Below are 19,640 nucleotides of genomic sequence, written 5' to 3'. Positions count from 1 at the left end.
GAAGGCATCTATGAACTGGTGAGCCAGTGTTTTCCAAGGGACAGCTGTGGATGAAGTCAGAAAGTCACTCCAAAGCGAAGCATCAGCTTAGACTGCACAGCAGACTGATGGATGTAGATAGCAAGTTGCAGGGTTCACTGACGGCATCTCAAACTACATGCTACTAACTTGAGAACGTACCACTTGTTGAGTTCTGGTGCAGCATCAATGTGGCAAACCCACAGTTATCTGGAAAAGTTATTAAAATACTCTTTCACTTTCCAACCATAGATTTCTATCAGGCCGGATTTTCTCCATATATTTCAACCAAAACAACATATTGTAGCAGATTAAAAGCAGAATCAGATACAAGCATCCAGCTGTGTTGTATTAAGCCACACATTAAAGAGGTTTCCAGGATTGTAAAAACAATGCCACTTTTCTCACTAATTTTAAAAGTATTTTTCCATTAAAAACGTACTATTTGTGTTAACATGAAATGGCTACTTTTAAGTGACTTAATAAGTATTTTAAATTTTTCTCATTTTTATTTCCTAATAATGGCTCTAACTGATGCCAGGCTGACAGATGTTTGTCAGCTGACTTTCTGAGGTTAGCATCTGCCTAGTCTGTTGGGTAATGTTCCTACTGTGTGCAAAAGTCAATTTCAAGTGGCAATGTGAAGTCAATAGGAGTAGGCTCACAAGGTTCCTGATACAACTCATAAAACACACAAAAGACTCTTTGGGGTCATTGATAAATTTTGAGTGAGAAAGGGTACCCAAACCACACTAAGGCATTATTGATAGAGATCTTGTTTATAATCTTCCCAAAGGATCAAGCACATTGAGATATCTATGCTAATTCACTGGCTAAAATACACACACCACATACACACTACACACAGATACATGCCACACACATGTGTACACACATACACACTACACACAACATGTGTCCATACATACACACACCACGTATACAAGTGTACACACACCATACACATACACACACAGACTTAGGCACATACACCTTAAGCACTCAATATTCTCTAAAGCAAAACCATTTTATAATATTCAAATGACTCCGGTTTATTATCTAATTGTATAAGCCCCACATGGGCCATACTTAGGCCTGTAAATGATTATAGAGAGGCATGGATTTGACATAGACACCGAAAGTGAAGGCAGTGAGATCTCAGTAATGAAAACTGTTCCTCAGCGTCGTATTTTTGGGGAATATTTTCCTGTATACACAGAGCACTTTCCCCAGAATCCAAGAAATAAACACAGGCAGTTTCAAAATCGGAAAAGGAAAATAAAGGGGTGGGGGAGACACTCACTACAGCTAGACTTTGTAAATATTTTCTTTACGAAATCATGCATCTGCTTGGGGCTAACACAAAGCGTGACTAACATTCTCTACCAAAGTGTGCGCCATGTCACTTCCCTTCGCTGAGGGGCTCTGTGTTAATTAAAATTAATTACACACGCCAGGAGTTTCCCCTGGATTAACGCAGCACACTGAAGCAGAATCCTATCATTTAAGCAAGACAAATGGTTGGGATTTTCAGAGCAATTTTTTTTTCCTCAGAAGGTATGGCCTCTAAGAACATTCTTTATGGGTATGTTGACACTACCATAAAGTGGCTGACAGAAAATAAAATAGAGTACATATGAAATATTAAGTTATGGGAAAGAATCCTGGCTTGCAGATTGCTACTTTTAAAGTTGGGATTACAATGAGCACTTGATTGGGGGCCGCCCAGTCATCCTCACACAGCTGCGCATATCCAAGTCTGGGCCTGAGTTAAAGCCTGTTTATTCCTTCCACACGGAAGAGTCTGGGCAGTGGTCTGCTTCAGCAGTGCAGGGCAGTGTATGGCCACACTGGCCATGTGAGGAAACATTGTGTCTGCCAGAGAGGGCGTGGACCCATTATTCATCTGCCAATGGATTGAAATAGCCATGGGCTTGAAGATTAAGCCGCCTTGGATTTTTCATGCTTAGTCTACTATTTGATACCATTTTATTCTCTTTGACAGGCAGACTGTTTGACAGTATTCTGAAGGTCATCTCAAAAAACTTGATTATTGCAATTGTCACTAAAATATGCCCTTAGTTGGGAGACCTTCCAAGACTGCCAAAGGATTTGGGGGACTCAAACAATTCCTTCAGACTACACCCAGCGAGGAAACTTTTCAAGTCCTCCTATTCACTTCTGAAGTTCTTCGTACTGACCCAAACACCTGACCCTTTGGCCGCCTCTCTGATGGCCTCAGCCTGGGGCTGCCATGCTACCCCAAACCACACTGCCTGAATGGAAGCTCCTGAAGGTAAGTTCTTTTAAATCTACCCTTCTTGTGAACTAACCAGAATGAATTTTATTAAAAATAAAAGCCCAAGTCAAGCCAGTTCACACCTAGAGATACAATCCCTTTCCCTTCAGAATGACTCCTGAGTCTTCAAGGAGGAAAAAGGAAATCTTTAATATAGAAGTCCAATCTTATTTATGAACAGTCGGTCATATGTCTAAAAATTGGTCCTTCAGGCTAGTCTCACTCAAGATCCTCTGCTGGACTTTTTCTTGACACTTCCTGCGACATCAGCCCATGTCAAGGCTGTGTTTCCAAACAAATCATTTAGTGTTCTGTAGCGTGTGTACAAGTAGTGATTGTTACCCTATTATCAATAAACATTGGCTTCCTAAGTGGAGGCACACTCCAGTCCCAAGACAAGTGTTTGTTTGAAGAAGATAGTAGGGATGTGGTGGGCAGTGGGGGTGGGGTTTGCCCATCAGCAAATCAGTCTGGGAAATCCGCAGGGAGAGGGCGATGTGTTCTGAAGCCCTAGAAGAAAAGCAAACTTACTGCGAAGAACATAAGATCATTTTGTTCTTGAACTTCACAGCCATGTTGGGCTCATTTATTACTGCAGCATTTGGACAAACTCTCTGGACATCAGGCTTCAGACACTTTGACCCAAATCCCCAGCAGCTAAGATACAACTCTATTCTAAGTCCTTGAGAGAAGGCTGGTTCTAGATTGCCAGCTGATTCTATCAATTCTTTTGTTTGAGACATGAAAGGCTGCTGAGGAAAACAATGCTTAATTCTCTAGGAAAATAGATACAGACTACAAATAGGTGTCTCAGGCACAAAGAATCCTTCTAAAGCATTTTGATGACATTTCAGAAAGCCCTAGAGCACAAACTTCCTATTTCCCCCGCCAGTAAAGGCAGACACAGTTATCCAAATAGAAGATCATGCTCCTATTTCATTTCAGACTTTAATTTGAAAGCCAATAAGAGAAGAATATAAATTGATTGTTTCAAGCCACAGGCATTTCATACTCAAGCAATTATGGAGCTTTCCATGAGAATTTATCTTAGCTGTGAAATCAATTATCACTGACTTGGTTCACAAAAATCTCATAAGATCTTATTTTATTTTTGTCTTAGGATAGTAGGTGAATGAAATAACTCAAGTGGGCAGTTAATTTTGGTTCTCTAACTACATCTGTCTCTAGGCTCCCCTTTGAAAATCTCTTTCTCCCACTTCTGCAGCACCTAGGATTTTCTAATGCTGCAATTTTACAACCAGAGTCACTCATAATGGGGATTTCTGCAACAGCAAAAACTGTGAAACTATCATGGTGTCCAGAACAGAGGGCACATGGTTGCGGCTGTGCTGCAGTGTGGGGCTGACCCAAGGATATGGCTCTCAGGTATGAAATGGTCACTCAACCGATTTGTTAAACGTCTAGCTCACCAACGAGAGAAAAGATAGCGTTTGCCTTTCTAGGCTGAAGGAATTCAATGCCACCATTCAAAACACTCACAACCAGACAGTCTGAAAAAACCTGGGACCCACGTGAGTCTGACGGTCTCAGCAGAGACAGAAGGGGAAATACAGGATGAGAGAATGAAAATCCTGTCTTTTGGATTACCTTCAAGATAAAATAAGTAAATAAATAAATAAAACACAGGACTGGGAGTATATCTCAGTGGTAGAACACTTGCCTAACATGTGCAAGGCCCTGGGTTCAATTCCCAGCACTGTGGGATGGGAAAAGAAAATCTTTGGTTTGGTACCTGGTTAGATTTAAGTGAGAAATTTTTACATTGTATTGTCTAGATGCCAATATTTAAAGAACATTTTTATATAATGGAAGTAAAATGGTAAGAACAGGATTGAGACAATTTGTAATACAATGTGCATAATTGGAGGATTCTTTTAAAGGGGCACTATCTTAGGATTTTGTTCTGATTTGAATATCAGTTATATGGTATATAACTGAAAATGCCCAGGGTCTTGCTTTTTAAGGAAATAATTCCCTTTTTTTCAAGCTATTATACCCACTATCAGAATGCAAAGCAACAATTTCTGTTTTCAGTGTGCTAGGTCTAGGGTTCTGGGCTTCTAGATTGACTGACAGAATTCTTTAGTAGGAAGTGACAACAGTCATATCTTCTCCGTAAAGCAGGAGAAGACTTCAAGCTACTGAACTCTCAAATGGCCATAACTGCACTGAGCCCTAGGATCAGATCAATAAAGGAGGTAAACAGTCTCTCCATGGACAGTAGCCTAACGGTGAAGATAGTTACAAATCCTGTAACAATATTTTAATTGCTTTATCATGTCACTTGTCTTAAGTTAAGAAAGCCATCTACTAAAATGTCTACTCAGGCTCTCCAATCCTTCAAAAAACTGTTGACGTTTGTCGTAGGGACACTACTGACAAGTGACTACTGTCTATGTGCTAGTGTTCTCTCTCAGAAAGAATATCACAGGTCAGATGGTCTCAGACTTGTGTGTGTCTTGTGTGTAGCTCTATGTGTCTTGTGTGTATCTCTGTGTGTTGTGTGTAACTCTGTGTATGTGTATCTGTATGTGTCTTGTGTGTGTCTTGTGTGTATCTATGTGTCTGTGTGTGTCTTGTGTGTATTTCTCTCTCTGTGTGTATGTGTGTATGTATGTGCGTCTGTGCATATATTCATATATTCCAAGCCTGGGAAATGCCTTGAAGTTACAGAAAGAATACAAAGAACTGTATGGGTTTTTATAATTCATATATTCTTTATCACACTGATAGTTATTAAGGGGTTCTACTCTCAAGTTAATACGCTATTTCTTCCACCAGATTCTTGGAGTTAGAGAAGATTACAAACATCCCTACTAGAAAGGTGATCCACCTACCCACCCTCTGTGGGAAAAGTGGGGTAACACACCATCTCATTTCTCTGTGTGGGTTTCTGGGATGGCTGCAGAATGAATCTTCATCTGACTCAGAAATCTTACCTTGAATCAGACCACAAAGAACACTCTGAAGCAGAAAGCAATGCCTTATGCACTGTTTCAAGAACAGTGGGATACAAACTATTTCATCAGGTGTCTTGTGTCTTTATACACATAACTGCACTGAGTGCCTATGTAATAGTTCACTTCCTAATCCAGAGGAAGTAGGACATGCGTGGACCTACTAAAGTTCCATCAACTATGAGCATTTGCCCTCTTGACTTAGAGAAGAGCCACTGCTTCCTTTCTAACAGAGACACAACATTCAACCACGTCCACGTGAAATATAACCTTTTAGAGCAGGCATTGTATACGATTTTAAGCACAGCATATTTGTTTAATTTAGCATTTTCACAAGCAACTAAAGCATGAAGCATGTCTTAATATAGAAACCCAGCCATAAAGGAATATAATGGGGAAACCTGACCCCAACCTCATTTTCAACTAACAAGTGGAAAAACATCACCCAGCAATGAGAATAAAGGGCTGTTCTTTCTGGAACACCTAAAGAGCATGCAGTAACTACAGGACAGCATTCTTTGACATTTATTGGGTGTCAACAACAAGCTGGGGACAAAGTGGAGTGGCGAGACATCCTAAAAATCACTTTCTATAGGAAAGGGGGGTGGAATCGAATGGAAATACTTGGTGTTATTAATAAGCCGTATCCTGAGCTGGAGCTACAAAGCAGTGTCAAAGAAAGAATGCCTTATTTTAAAAGAAAACAAAACCTGACAACCCCAGGGAGTGTTCAGAAAATACTGCACGGCTGCCCTGCCACCCCGTTAGACAGAAACGGATCTCAGCTGGCTACCAGAGCTGACATACCTGGGACCAAATGGGCCTTAGCATGACCTTCAAGCTGAAGACCAGCACAGTGAGGCCATTATGCAGACACACTTCCCCCGAGAGGAAGCATGGCATGCCTAGCAAAATCAAATGGAACAAAACCCGAGGGAACATTCCAACCCATGGTTTAGACCATGCCACAATGAAGGATAGGAATTCTTCCACTTAGATTGGAGTTGTGATGTATGGTGGGGCTATTAATGTGAGATCAGAGTACAATGAGGGGCCAGGTAGGTCTGCACCCTGGGGATTTAGGACATCGTCTTTGGAAGAGCCAGGAGATGGCTGGGAACTGCATATTCTTGCCTAAAGAGTAGGCAGAATAAATCAGCCTGGGTGTGAAGCTCACTCTTCTGAAGTCCTGGAGTCACTGTGACTAGAAACAGATCCTTCCTTTCATAAAGTTCTTAGCACTGGAGCCCTGTTTAGAATGGCTCTAAAATCTGGTCACCAGACTCATAAAGATCACATTAATTCACTCGGACACTGAAGGCTTTTAAAAAAGGGACGTTAAATACATCGATTCCCACGCCCCTGATGATGCGAGGCCACAGAGAAACAGTTTTAAACTTTATAGTGGAGAGCTGAAATAGCAAGGGAATGAGCTCCTAGCAATCATGCTGCGACATGAACGGCAAGGGCTAAAGCAGGATTTCAGGAACCGGGGAATAGGAAGGTAGGCCAGTTCCACATAGGGCTCTAAAAAGGAGACCAAAAGCATCCACGGGCATGTGTAAGCCCTGAGAGAAAACTGCAGAGCCTGCACAAGAAGTTCAAACTTTTCACTGTTTTCCTTCATGGACTAGTTAAAGTCTTTAACTAGACAAGTCATAGTCTAGTTAAAGGCACCAATGGGGTTCTAGTTCACTCCCTACAGTCAGCATTTAAAGTCAGAAGCGGCTAGCAGATATTGGATCTGGGGCATGGTTCCGCCTCTGTGGTCAGGGAAAGACAACTACCTCTTAAGATTAGATCTTTAACCTATAAGGAAAAGAGGAGAAACAAGATTATCTCTAAAGCCCCAGAAAACTCTAGCAAGTCATGATACTTTAGCACAGATACTCTGTTACCAGCTCTGATCATTCCACAGGGACTCCCAACTTTGAGCCTTGTGTGAGTCTGTTGTTATGGAAAAGAGGAGTAAAATATAGAACACAAGAGAGATCCTTAGAAGTCATTTCTTTAAATTAACCAAGTTATCCATCTAGAGCAGCGGTTCTCAGCCTTTCCAATGCTGCGACCCTTCGGTACAGCTCCTCATGTTGTGACCCCAACCATAAAATTATTTTTGTTGCTACTTCATAACTGTAACTTTACTACTGTTATGAATCATAATGTAAGCATTTGTGCTTTCTGGTGGTCTTAGGCAACCCCTGTGTAAGGACTGTTGTGACCCACAGGTTGAGAACTGCTGATCTAAAGGCAAGCAAGAGAACACTACCATTTCTGTAATGTCTTCTTTCAGAAGAAAGCCAGTTTAAAAATACAGCCTCAGCATCAATACAAGTGGGAAAAGATGCTGCTGATAGAGTTACCTATGGATATGGACCTCAATAAATACACAGATTCATGCCCTCTTCTCTACTCAGGGCATCAAAGCCCATGTGCTTACAAGGGAGACCCAAGTCTACAACCCTCCAGAAACAAGAGGATTGGGTATGTTTTCCACTTGTGCTCCCCTTCCTTTGAGTTTAGCTTTTTCAGAAAAGGTAACCGCTTGGGCAGCATTTCCCATCAATTGCTCTGACCTATGCTACTTTATCTTTGGGACAGTCTTTTCTGGTTCCTCTACACTCATTCATGATGTGAGCCATTGAGAGGCCACCTGCCATAATGCTAACACTATTGACTGTGGGTGCATCCTGTGCTCCTTGCTACTCCAGCACTGCAGTATAACCACTAGGGAGGAGTGCACACTATCGCTTACTCTGGTTAAATGTGAACAAACACACTGCAGGCCATTTGTTTCATGCATGATAGTTCGGCAACCAGATTACACTTTTTTCTTTTTGTTATTTATTTATTGAGCAGTATAAAATGGATCTATAGGACACTCACTGACAACTGCAACTGTCTTCAAAACACCATCACAACATCTATTTCCTTTAGAGCACCAATACTGAGATGCATGACCGATAATGAAGAACCACTGAATAGACACATTGGGATGGGTAACAGACTAGAATTGGAAGAGATAAGAGAATGAGAGCTTACCATCTTTCCTATTGGTCTGGACATATCCTAGAGCCCAGACTGGCCTTCCATGTTTCTATAGTCCTAGCAGAAGTCAGGAACCCTGTTTTGGGTTTCTATGACCTTATGATAATAAAAACAACTGGTTATTTCAATCAAGGTGACTGAATGAAAAATTTAAAACCTCTTTCCTATAAGACATCTAAAATTTAAAAGCATTATTAAATCTAAGCTCTTTCCAAAATGAACAAAGAAAAAAAATCCTAACATCTCCCTAGCTCTTCCCACCAAAAGGAAAATAAGTCTTATTCCATTTTTGCTGTTGGATGAAATCCAAAGGTGGTCCTCAAATTCCAGGTACTCCAAAGGACAGGAACAGTACCTTGGAACTAATACGAGAAAGAGTCAGTACTCTCCAAAGGTCACATTCTTACGCAAAAAAATGAATTGGAAAAAAATAGTCCCCTACCAAAGAAAAATAACTGGCAAGCTACTGTGGTCTGAGCAAAAATGAGTCAATTAAACTGGAAAGTGGTACCAAAAAGTGAGCTACAAGACACAAAGAAACATGCAGCTCATGAACAGAGGGTTTGATACATGGGGAAAAGACAAAAAAAAATTCAAGCATGTATCTGTATGAGATTTATAATGAGAAACAAGAAAGGGGAGACTATTGTGGAATATTACTTTAACTGTGTAAAGGGGTGCTACATTTATTAATGTTGTCTTTGTTAATAATGTAAGGATGTGTGTTTAATTATGTAAATATATGTTACATCTGTTTCACTTTGCCTGCCTAAGGTACCTGATTGGTTTAATAAAGAGCTGAATAGCCAATAGCTAGACAGAAAAAGGACAGGCAGGACAGGCGGGCAGAGAGAATAAATAGGAGGAGAAATCTAGGTTCAAAAAAAATGAGAGACGAGGAGGAGAGAATGAGGAAAATGCCTGGGGCCAGAAGCCAGGCATCCACCAGCCAGTCAGATATAAAGACAGTAGGAAAGTAAGTTATGTTGGCAGAAAGAAAAGAAAAGAAGGGAAAAACCCAAGGCAAAAGATAGATAAAGAGAAACAGGGTTAATTTAAGTTAAAAGAGCTAGTCAGAAATGAGTCAAAACTAGGCCAAATTCATAACTATTAAGTCTCCATGGCATGACCTGGGAGCTGGTTGGTGGACCAAAAAGAAAAAGCCTGGTATAAGCAAAGACAACAAACTTAACATCTCAGAGTTTTGAAAAGTCATGAGCCCTCAGAATTAAGAAGTACAATAAATCTCAAGCAGAAAACACAAAACAACATGCATCCATATAAACAAATTATATTTAAATTTCAAAATACTAAAGATAAAAATGAAGTTGTAAGAAAATACAGATTATCTTTTAAAGGGAACAACAAAGGGCCTGACAGCTGACCTCTCCAGAGGAGGACTGAAGTAGGTCCTAGATGAGAAAGACCTTCAACGTAATGGGATAGAACGATAGTTTGCAGTTTGCTATCCAGTGAAAGCCCTATTCAAAAACAGGGTCAAGATAAAAGCATTTTAAAGAAAACAAACACAAATCTGAGGATTTTAACCAAGTAGCAACTACTGAGAGGATTTCTTCAGGATGTACTCCAGAGTGAAGAACAAGATCAAAGGGAAACCGATTTAGTGCCAGAAGAAAGGTGAGCAAGGTAATCTTATAAGGAAATCTAAACATGCATCGTATGTTCATTTGTGGTATATTCTATTGACTAAAGTAGTGGAAAAACTAGGGTTGAATTCAAATATTAGCAACAACAATGACAGCTTATGCTGGGGAGGTAAAGGGAACTCTTCTTCATTGCTGGTGGGAGTGCAAACTAGTACAGACACTTTGGAAATTTATATGGTGATTTTAGGAAACAACCTACCTCAAGACCCATCAATATCACTTTTGGTCATATACCCAAAGGATGTCCAACATACCACAATGACATGTGCTCAACTATGTTCATAGCATCATTATTTGTAATAGCTAAAACCCGGAAACAACCTAAATGCCCCTCTACCAAAGAATGGATAGGGAAAATGTGGTATATTTACCCAATAGAGCACTGCACAGAGGAAAAAAAAAATAATGACATCTTGAAATTTGTGGACGAAAGGATTGAGCTAGAAAACATCATATTGATTGAGGTAACCCAGACCCAGAAAGACAAATATAATATGTATGCACTCATAAGTGGCTTTTAGACATAAAGCAAAGAAAAAACAGTGTACAATTCACAATCCCAGAGAATCTAGACAACAAAGAGGATCCTAAGAGAGACATACATGGATCTAATCTACGTTGGAAGCAGACAAAGACAAGATCTCCTGAGTAAATTGGGAGCAAAAAGGATCATGGGAGAGGGTAGAAGGAGAGTGGAGAGGAAGGGAGAGGAATGGAGAAAAATATATAGCTCAATAAAAACAATTTTAAAAAATTTAAAAAAATAATAGCTAGGCTAAACTAGAATTTTCTACACAAAAATATTTAATGTTAATTATGTGTATGCATATATGTATCTCTATGTGTGAATTTGACACATGAGTGTAATGTCCATAAACGCTAGAATAGGGTGTTAAATCTCCCAGAGCCAGAGCTACAGGCAGTTGTGAACTGCCTGATATGGATGTTGGGAACCAATCCTGGGCTCTCTGCAAGAGCAGCAGGTACTCTTAGCCACCGAGTCATCTCTCTCACCCTAAAAATTATAAGTGTTAATGAATACAAAATCACAGATTATCCTCAAAGAACAAAACAAAATCAATCAAACAAATAAAACAACCCAGCAATTGACAGACTTGCTCAAATTCACAACAAAGTGGGTGTGAACATAGTTGTTTATAACTTTTTTAACTGTCTCCCTTGTCAATCCCCTTTGGAATATAATCTACATTCAAGGTTGTTTTCTTTTCTTTTCTTTTTTTCAGTTTCATTCACAGTACTATTTTAAAGCCTAGAGAAACATAACACACAGTAGCTGCCTTATGCCCTTGCTACATGTTTGAATGACTCACAATGAAAATAAGATAGCAGCAGCGTAAATCAGATCATGCAATCAACAAGCATGACCTAGAAACCAGCACCTCTAACCAGTGAAGACACGCTCTCCAACATGCATGAAGCACTTATGAAAATCCAGAATGTGCCAGACCACATTCTCTGACCACAATACAATTAAGTTAGAGACAAACAGCAACAAACACCAAAATTCTGTGCATTATAAAACGTGAAACACATTTCTGCATAACTCAAAGGGAAGAGAAAACACTGAAAAAAAGAACTGAACACTGATGAAAATATTATAACCAATATTTGTGGAAAGCAGCCAGAGACAATAAGGGTACCAGCTGGTGAGCTATACATCCAACTGACAAAGTAAACACGAGGAAGGTATATGGCAGGAAGTGAAAAAAAAATATTGAAGTAGAAAAAAATTTCACACCATAAAGAAAAAAAAATCTAAAGCTGTTTCTTTGACAATAACTCAAAACTCTGACAAGGAGATCACGGAGTGAAAAAAGGGACAGTTTAATATCAGAGATAAAGATGCCAAGTCTCAGAACTGGATATTGGTGGTGTACACCTTTGATCCCAGCACTCAGGAGGCAGAGGCAGGTGAATCTCTATGAGTTCGAGGCCAGCCTGGTCTTCAGAGCAGGTTCCAAGGCAGGCTGCAAAGTTACAGAGAAATTCTCTCAAAAAACAAGCCAACAAAAAAATTCTCAGAAACATCTGAGATATTAAAAATAAGAAAGCAATAAGATACTTAGAGAAAATTTATTTGAAAATAGATTGAAGAAAAAAGTATAATTTACATAAGCTGGTTCAAATAAAATATAGACTATCTTTACAATGTGCAATGACTAATAGATTAAGTCAGAGTTAATTGTCTACTTGCCAAAAACACCTTTTGATACTGGTGGTTCATTAGCCCCAGTTCCCGGCTGAGGCTCCATTGACAGTGGATGACGTGCGGGGGAAGAACAGACAAGTGTTTTTACAAGTGTGGCCCCTGGTTTTTACACTTATGACCATGCTCCAGCGGATGGCCCCATACCCATTTGTATAGGGGCAGCTCTAATTAAACTTGGTGTGTTAGAAAAACACAAATTTTGTAAGAGGTGGGGAAGTAGGGGATGGATCTGGGAGGAGTTGGGGGAGGTAATAAGGGGAAACAGGATCAAAATACACTGTACACTTATATGAAATTCTCAAATACTTATTAATCAAATTTCTTTTAAAAACACCTTTCAGGCTAGATGATTTTAGCAATGACTTCAACCAAAAAGCCAATTAGCAATTAATCCCAGTTTTAAAGAAAATGTTCCAAAGAACAATTAGGATTAATGCCATGGGATTTCATGAAGCTAAGAACCTTGAGACTCAACCTTGCCAACCAAAGGTATTTTTTGGAGCTCAATTTTCCTTGTGAACATAACTGCAATAAAATACTAGCAATTTTACGTCAAGAATGCGTAGTACATATGTTCCACCATGACAGTAGGAGAGCAAGGATGATTCCTCATTAGAAAACCTAAAGTGTGTTTCACCATACAAGCAGATTATAGCAGGAAAAAAATAAATAGCCTTGCAGGAGGAGATACTGATAAAAACTGATCAGCTCGCCTTACTTTGAAAGTGTACAAAGTAACCTGAGAACCAAGGACTACAAAAAAGGCTCCTCATCTGATATCGGATATTTTTCTAAAAGGACTTAAATCTAAAACCTTTCAAAGAATTCACTTTGAAATCAGAAACAGGATAGGGACTCCCACTTATGATCAATACTGTCCTGGCAGACCTGAACAGCACAAAAACCATTCAAGGGGCTCAAGATTTCAAAGAAAAAGATAATGGCAAATATGTTGCTTGGGGCATCCGTGTCCCGGCAGAGATCCCTGGGGGATGGCAAAATTTAGTATCTTTTTTAGAATTCAAGGATTCCAGAAGATCTAGGTTTTCTGAAATCTAGAATATTACTTTGGTGACTCTTTTATACTTTCTAATACCCACAGTTGTAAATTTCTTTCTGTTCCAAGCTCTTTAATAACTCAACCGTTGGACAGATGGAGCATTACAATATGTTGACTTCCGGTTCCTAGAACTCGCGCAGAGCACACCCTTATGATGACTGTGGGATCTTCAGATTCTCCAGGGCACAAGAGCTATGAGCAGTCCTGAGCTCTGCCCCGAGGATCACTGCTGCTCTACTAAGTTTCTTTACTCATTATCATTTTCAATGGTAGGTTTTTCTTTCTTTCACATAACACCAGGTCCTCCAAAGGGTGGGGGGGGAATCCCATTTCACAATTTTACTGAAGAGTGGTATTTAATTTTCCTTCCCCTTGATTCTTTAAATGGTTCGCTCTTGTGGTTTTTCCAAGTATTTTTGTATTCTGAGTCACTCTGAGCAACTGACTGGGAATGTAGGAAGAAGTCTCCTTGTGCTGTTTTGATTAACTGTGTGATTGACCCTAGGCTTGTCACTGAACCTAATCAAGTAACTTCATTTATTGCTAAATAAAGATAGAACGCAGCCTGGAAACATGGGTTAGAATTAGACCCTGCCACCTGGTGACTCACTTCTCATTAACTTACACAGATTGGGCTTTTCCTGTAACATTTCCATTTGAGGGGAAAACAAAACAAAACCCCTTTATTGTTTTTGTCTGACTATAGCCAATTCCACCCATTTGTTGTTTAATTCCACTGTTTAGTTTTACTGAAGAGCAGGATCATGGAGTGATGGTCAGTGGTTAGCACTAACTCAAGCCTTGATGCTCTTCAGCGGCAATAGAAGGAGAGAACAGGAAAATCCACAAGGAATATGCAAGAAGGGATGTAGACCAAGGTCCTGACTCAGCTTCCATCTCTGGGTTCAGGTCTGAGTTGTGTGATCTTAAGAAAGACAAAAGAATTGAGACTGCTTTCTAGCTTATAAAATGGTCATCGATCACCCTCCATTTTTTTTTTTTTTAGCCTTCTGTACAATTGTTTTAATTCCTCACTCCCCAACAAAAATAAAAACAAACAAAGCCACGGTGAGGATTTGTAAATTTGTAAACAATAAACCCAGACAAGGACAGCCATAAGGTTGTAAAATGGAGTTTTAAGAAATGATTTGGCAAGAATTTTGTGCCTGCTGGAAAACCAGGAAATAAACCAGGATTTGAAGATTGTTCTGACTCGATGTTTTAATTTTTTGAAGCTATAACCCATAGTGGATGCTAAAAATACCAAACCAGCCTAAGGAAAACAAGTATAGTGATACTTGCCTGTAATTCCAACACTTGGGGGAGGTGAAGGCAGGAGGATTAGGAGTTCAAGGCCAGCCATGGCCACAGCATGAACTCCAGACTAGCCTGAGCTACCTGAGATCCTGACTGGGAAAAAATACAAAATGTGGACAAAAAATTCTTAAGCCAAAAGCGACTTCATTGTCTTACCTTTGTTCTGTGTTAAAGAGAGCAAAGACGTGCTTGCTGGACATGAAGCCCTTCTCCACATCCCGGACTTTCAGGTTGTCCAGAGGAAGCATGTATTTCTTTTCTTTCTCCTGGTATTCAGGGGTGAGAGAGAAAGAAGACTTTAGCAAAGCAGCGTGCGGACAGCAGCACACCTCCCAAACTGACTACCACTCCATACCGCTTGATTGCATTACCTTGACGCCATCAAATGCTACTTTTACACCAGCTACCAAGAGACAGGAGGGTTCAGTGATTCCCAGCACATGGGTTGAAAGCCCAGGGGTGGGGGAGGGGGAGTGTACGGGAAGGACTCTGAGATGGAGAGAACACGTGCTCCTCCATCCCTTGTCCCCTCATGTGGGTCCCCTTAGATGTTTGGAAATGTTAGTTTGATATTAAGAATTTAGCCATCTGTTAATATTTAACAAAAATGTTCTGGTCCTAATTCAATGAGAAATGCCAGATGGATTTCATTTCGCATTTTATTTGCAGCCTAAGCAGTTTTGATAGCCAGCATTGGCAGGGGAGTGTGGAAGCCCAAGGACCCTGGTATGAAATACCCCATAAACTGAGATAAAACACAGAAAAACCTTTCCTTCATTTGGGTCTAATATAAAGTATAGATCCACAAAAAGATTCTTTTACACAACTCAGAATTTTTTTTTTTTCGCTTACTGGGGAAGAAAACCCCGTTAGGATTAGATTAATTCAGACAATTCTTTATAAAGACTATGGTTGTTGGAAAGGCAAGGCTTGCAAATGTGACCAAACCAAATGCCAAAGAAGACTGGCCCAGGGACAATGTGTGTGTATATATCTGTGTGTGTGTGTGTGTGTGTGTATATATATATATTACAATACCTTGTATTATAAATACAATGTATAAAATAAAAACCCATAGAACAGGCAAGAAGCAAACACTCAGTTTAGGAAGCCTAGTAAAAACCTATTACCAGATCACATTAGCATCACTTGCTCAACAGTAGCCCTCTGTGTGAGGAAGACAGAGACGCCAGAGCCGGAGCACATACTCAGAACTCTGATTCTGACACATCTGTGGTTGCCTATGGGAACTGTGCCTCACACAGGATGCTTGCCAGGGGCTTTGCCGCTCCTCCAGCATACAGGCTGCTTGAGTGCTCATGGCTCAGGAGCAGAGCGCGTGCAGTGTTTGATTGCGGGGGATAACACTGATCTTGCCATTTTTCTGCTCCTAAATTAGGGAAAAACTGAGGAAAGTACATCAGAGTAGTCCTTTCCCCTCTCCCCTACCCCCAAAATAAAATAAAAAAAAGCATGACTCTATACTTAACCACAAAAATAAGATGGTGGAAAGAAAGGGCGGCAAAAGTTGAAGGAAGCTGGTTAGAAAACAAAATGGCCCCTCTGGCAAACAAAGCCTTCAAAGCAATGAAAAAAGATAAAAGAAACTCAGCGGGAGTGGAGGAGGCCTCGGAAAAAGATGCAAGAGCAAAGTGCACTGTGAGCCCATTTCAGTATTTCCTGTATACAGTTGATAATTTATTCATAAATGCATGGATATGTTAAATAGCAAAATATATTACTCAAGTAAATGAGGTATCAGAGCTGAGTCCAACTTACTTAAAACACTTGTCAAACTATTTTCGGGCAGAATTCTAAGAGGCCAGTCTAGATTGAATAAAACCCTCTCCAATACATAATCAAATGAAAATGCTTAAGACCCAGAGAACATTTTTTTTCTTTTTAAAAAAATTGGATGGCTTTCAATGCCCTAAATTTAAGCAGCTGGGTTTTCTTAATGCACCATCCTATTCAACCTTTTGAAATGATGGATTGGCCTTTTTAATAGGAAATCTGCATCTCATTGTAAAGATGGAACACAATGTCCTTGGCTCGCGTTCTATAGAATAGGCCCCCCTTTGTACTCCAGTCTTCAGCATACAGTGAAGACTGACAAGCCTGCTGTTCACATCAGCTATTCACTGCTGGGGAAGACATGCAGACGCACACAGGGAAATGGGAAAAGTAGAGTCTCCACTCTCAAAGATGAAGAATTAAATGCTGCATTTATCTAAGATTTTTGCGGACACAGTGCTAAATTATTTCATAATCGTAAGTTTTAAGACTGACAAAGATGACGGTTTCTTCAGACTGACTTGGGTAATTAAATTGTAAGTAAAATAGAATTAAATGGAGCAGCAACAACACCAAGCAATGAAACAATACGTCATGGGTATGTCTGGTGGTTTGGGGTTCTGGTTAAAAAACAATAATAATAATAATCACAACAACAACAAAAATCTGGAATTTCAAATAGCTTAGACAAAAAGGCTAGAGGAAGGAGAGATAAATAGAACTATCATTTCTAAAATGTAGTGAGACTTAGCACCATCTTAATTAAGAAATTTTCTAAGTAATCTGTCAGTTCTAATAACCCACTGTCCAACATAATAGCCACCAGCCACAGGCAGTTATGAAATTTCTTGAAATGTAGCTAGTTAAATTGGGATATGTGTAAATATAAGACAGACTCCTGATTCCAAAGATTCAGCATGAAGCAATAAGACTAAAACTGATGTATTTGCTTGCATATTTGCAAATGCCTGATTCTAAAGATTTTGTATGAAGCAATAAGAATAAAAATTATTTATTTGCTTGCTTATTTTTTTTAAAAAAAAATTACATATATGGGTGCTCTGGATGCATCATATGCAGGCCATGGAGGCCAGACGGCAGCATCACATCCCCTGAAATGATAGTTAGAGATGGTTGTGAGCCACTCTGCAGGTGCTGGGAACTAAACGTGGGTCCTCTGGAAGAGCAGATACTGCTCTTCACTAATGAGCCGTCTCTCCTGCGCACCAGTAATATTAATCAATAATCTCAATGAAAATTGTATAATCTCATCAATATTTTTATATTAGCTTTAAGTTGAAATTACATGAATATGCTGGGGCTTTTATTAAACATAATTCTCCTGCCTATTTTGTTTTCTTTTGAAGATGGCTGTTAAACAAATACAAATGACACGTAGCACACAAGAATTTCTTTGAACAGTATGGAGCCCTGTGCACCTGCCGTAGCCTTCCTTACTCTATTCGCTCAAGCGCTCTCCCTTCCTGAGAGCGTATTCTTTATGGAGCTCAGCACCTTTCTGGTATGTTTTCTTCTCTCGCCTTCTTCGTTATACAACTTGAAACTGTTTGACACTTTCTATGCTGTCCTAGGTCTCTGGTATCTACAGCACCAGGGTGAGAATTTAGTTCTTCCAAGTCGTCAATAAATAAGCTTTTCCCTTATTTATAGAGAAATACTCACTAAACGCTCTCATGTGACACTTTCAGACACCTACAAATTGGCCCCATCTTAATTTATCAACATTTCCCTCACTTTCTTTAAGAAATCTCCATTTTTAGTTGTGTACAATGAGCATCTGTACCACCATTTGGGAAAACTGAGATCAACCTGCTCTATGCTGTGAGTTCTAGGCTAACCAGGACTACAAAGCAAGACCCGGTGTCAATGACCACAAACAATAGCAAACTCCGTAATGACCAAATCCACCTTTGCCAGACTATACAACCTAAGTTAGGCTTTTACCTCCTCTCTACTATGATCATGATGCTTACAGTCCATGTCAAGCCCTACTCTGTGAGGTTTTCTTAGCCTATAGCTATGCCTATCACCTCATCTCTCCCATTTCAGTGAATACAAAGGGAGTTATCTATTCCATTTATTTCAAGATAGTATATCTTATATGAGATGCCCTCATTTTATAAGTGTATTATAGTAAAAATCAGTGTGAAGCTTCATCTAAAACTCAGACTGTCAAACATATTTTATTAATAAAACGGGATCCCTTTGCAAAGAAAAATGAAGTAGAGAATGTTTTCCTATAAAAGGCACTTAAATTTTTTGATAATATAAATTCCATTATTGTATAGACATTTTGAGGTGGAAACATAGATAAAATTTTAGAGATTTATTTAATCCCACTTAAAGGAACTTTTTCTTATTTTCAAAAGCTACTGGGACTGACATTATCCTTTTTTTTTCAAACTTAAACAGTACTTTTTTCTTATCCCAATACAGGAAGATCACTTGCGTTATTTACATGTAGTATCCGTGATGAGAGAGATGATTTGTTCAAAGAGAGATCCACAAAAGGAGCATAGGAGATCTAGTGTTCTTTCCCAGTAACTGGGCAAAGCCAGAAGAAATCACCCAAAGGAGAGCCCTCAGTATGTATCAAGGAGAGTGACCCAGAGGAAATCGGATGCACCCAAAGGAGACCCCTTTGTATGTATCGAAGAGAGTGACCTGAGATGCAAGTAGCTGAAGCATGAGTGGCAGCAGAGGTGGCACAAGGAAGAGAGGCAGAGATCACAGGATGGTCACACCATGTGGTCCTCGAACTTGAGATCAGAGGCAGTGGGTTTGCCGCGTGGACAGTTGCGGCCCTACCTAGTAAAGGACCATTTATTTGTGAACTAGAAGGGGATATAGTGGGTATGAGCAGGGGGCTGGATATGTGGAAGAATAATTCCTATGTATTCAGTGTAAGGAAATGCATATTTACTTAGCAATTCATGTAAACTGAGTTTCATAACTTGGGAACTATGTGAGTGGCCTTAGTTCTATTTTCTTATGATGAGACAACAAAACTCTTCCAGGAGGTTGACCGGGGACTGTGGGTTCTTTCTCCTTCCTATCGAGTGCCTAGCAATGCACTGTACACAACTTCCATAGTAGATATCATAAACATCCTTAAACTGATTTAAAAATGCTGGGTAACAAAATCAAGTGCTGAGTATTATAGTCACATGTATTTAAGAATTAAGTTTTAAAAAATCCATTTTTAAAA

The 19,640-nt window shown here is 39.6% G+C and overlaps 1 protein-coding gene across 7 annotated transcripts in view; it reads right to left on the bottom strand.

The window, feature by feature from the left end:
• The window catches only part of Dnm3 (dynamin 3), a 467,024-nt gene that overhangs the window by 116,388 nt on the left and 330,996 nt on the right, over positions 1-19,640 (bottom strand). For all 7 annotated transcript variants that reach the window (XM_041662394.1, XM_041662390.1, XM_041662391.1 and 4 more), the window contains one exon: positions 14,774-14,883. In XM_041662394.1, the coding sequence (XP_041518328.1) occupies positions 14,774-14,883 (110 nt within the window). The remainder of the gene's footprint in view (positions 1-14,773; positions 14,884-19,640) is intronic.

This window comes from Microtus oregoni, unplaced genomic scaffold, assembly GCF_018167655.1.
Source record: "Microtus oregoni isolate MIOR12 unplaced genomic scaffold, Mior012 000013F_ref0000133, whole genome shotgun sequence".
In the NCBI taxonomy this organism is placed as follows: Eukaryota; Metazoa; Chordata; class Mammalia; order Rodentia; family Cricetidae; genus Microtus; species Microtus oregoni.
Note: the sequence above shows the minus strand (reverse complement) of the source record. Positions and strands in the feature narration are given on the sequence as shown.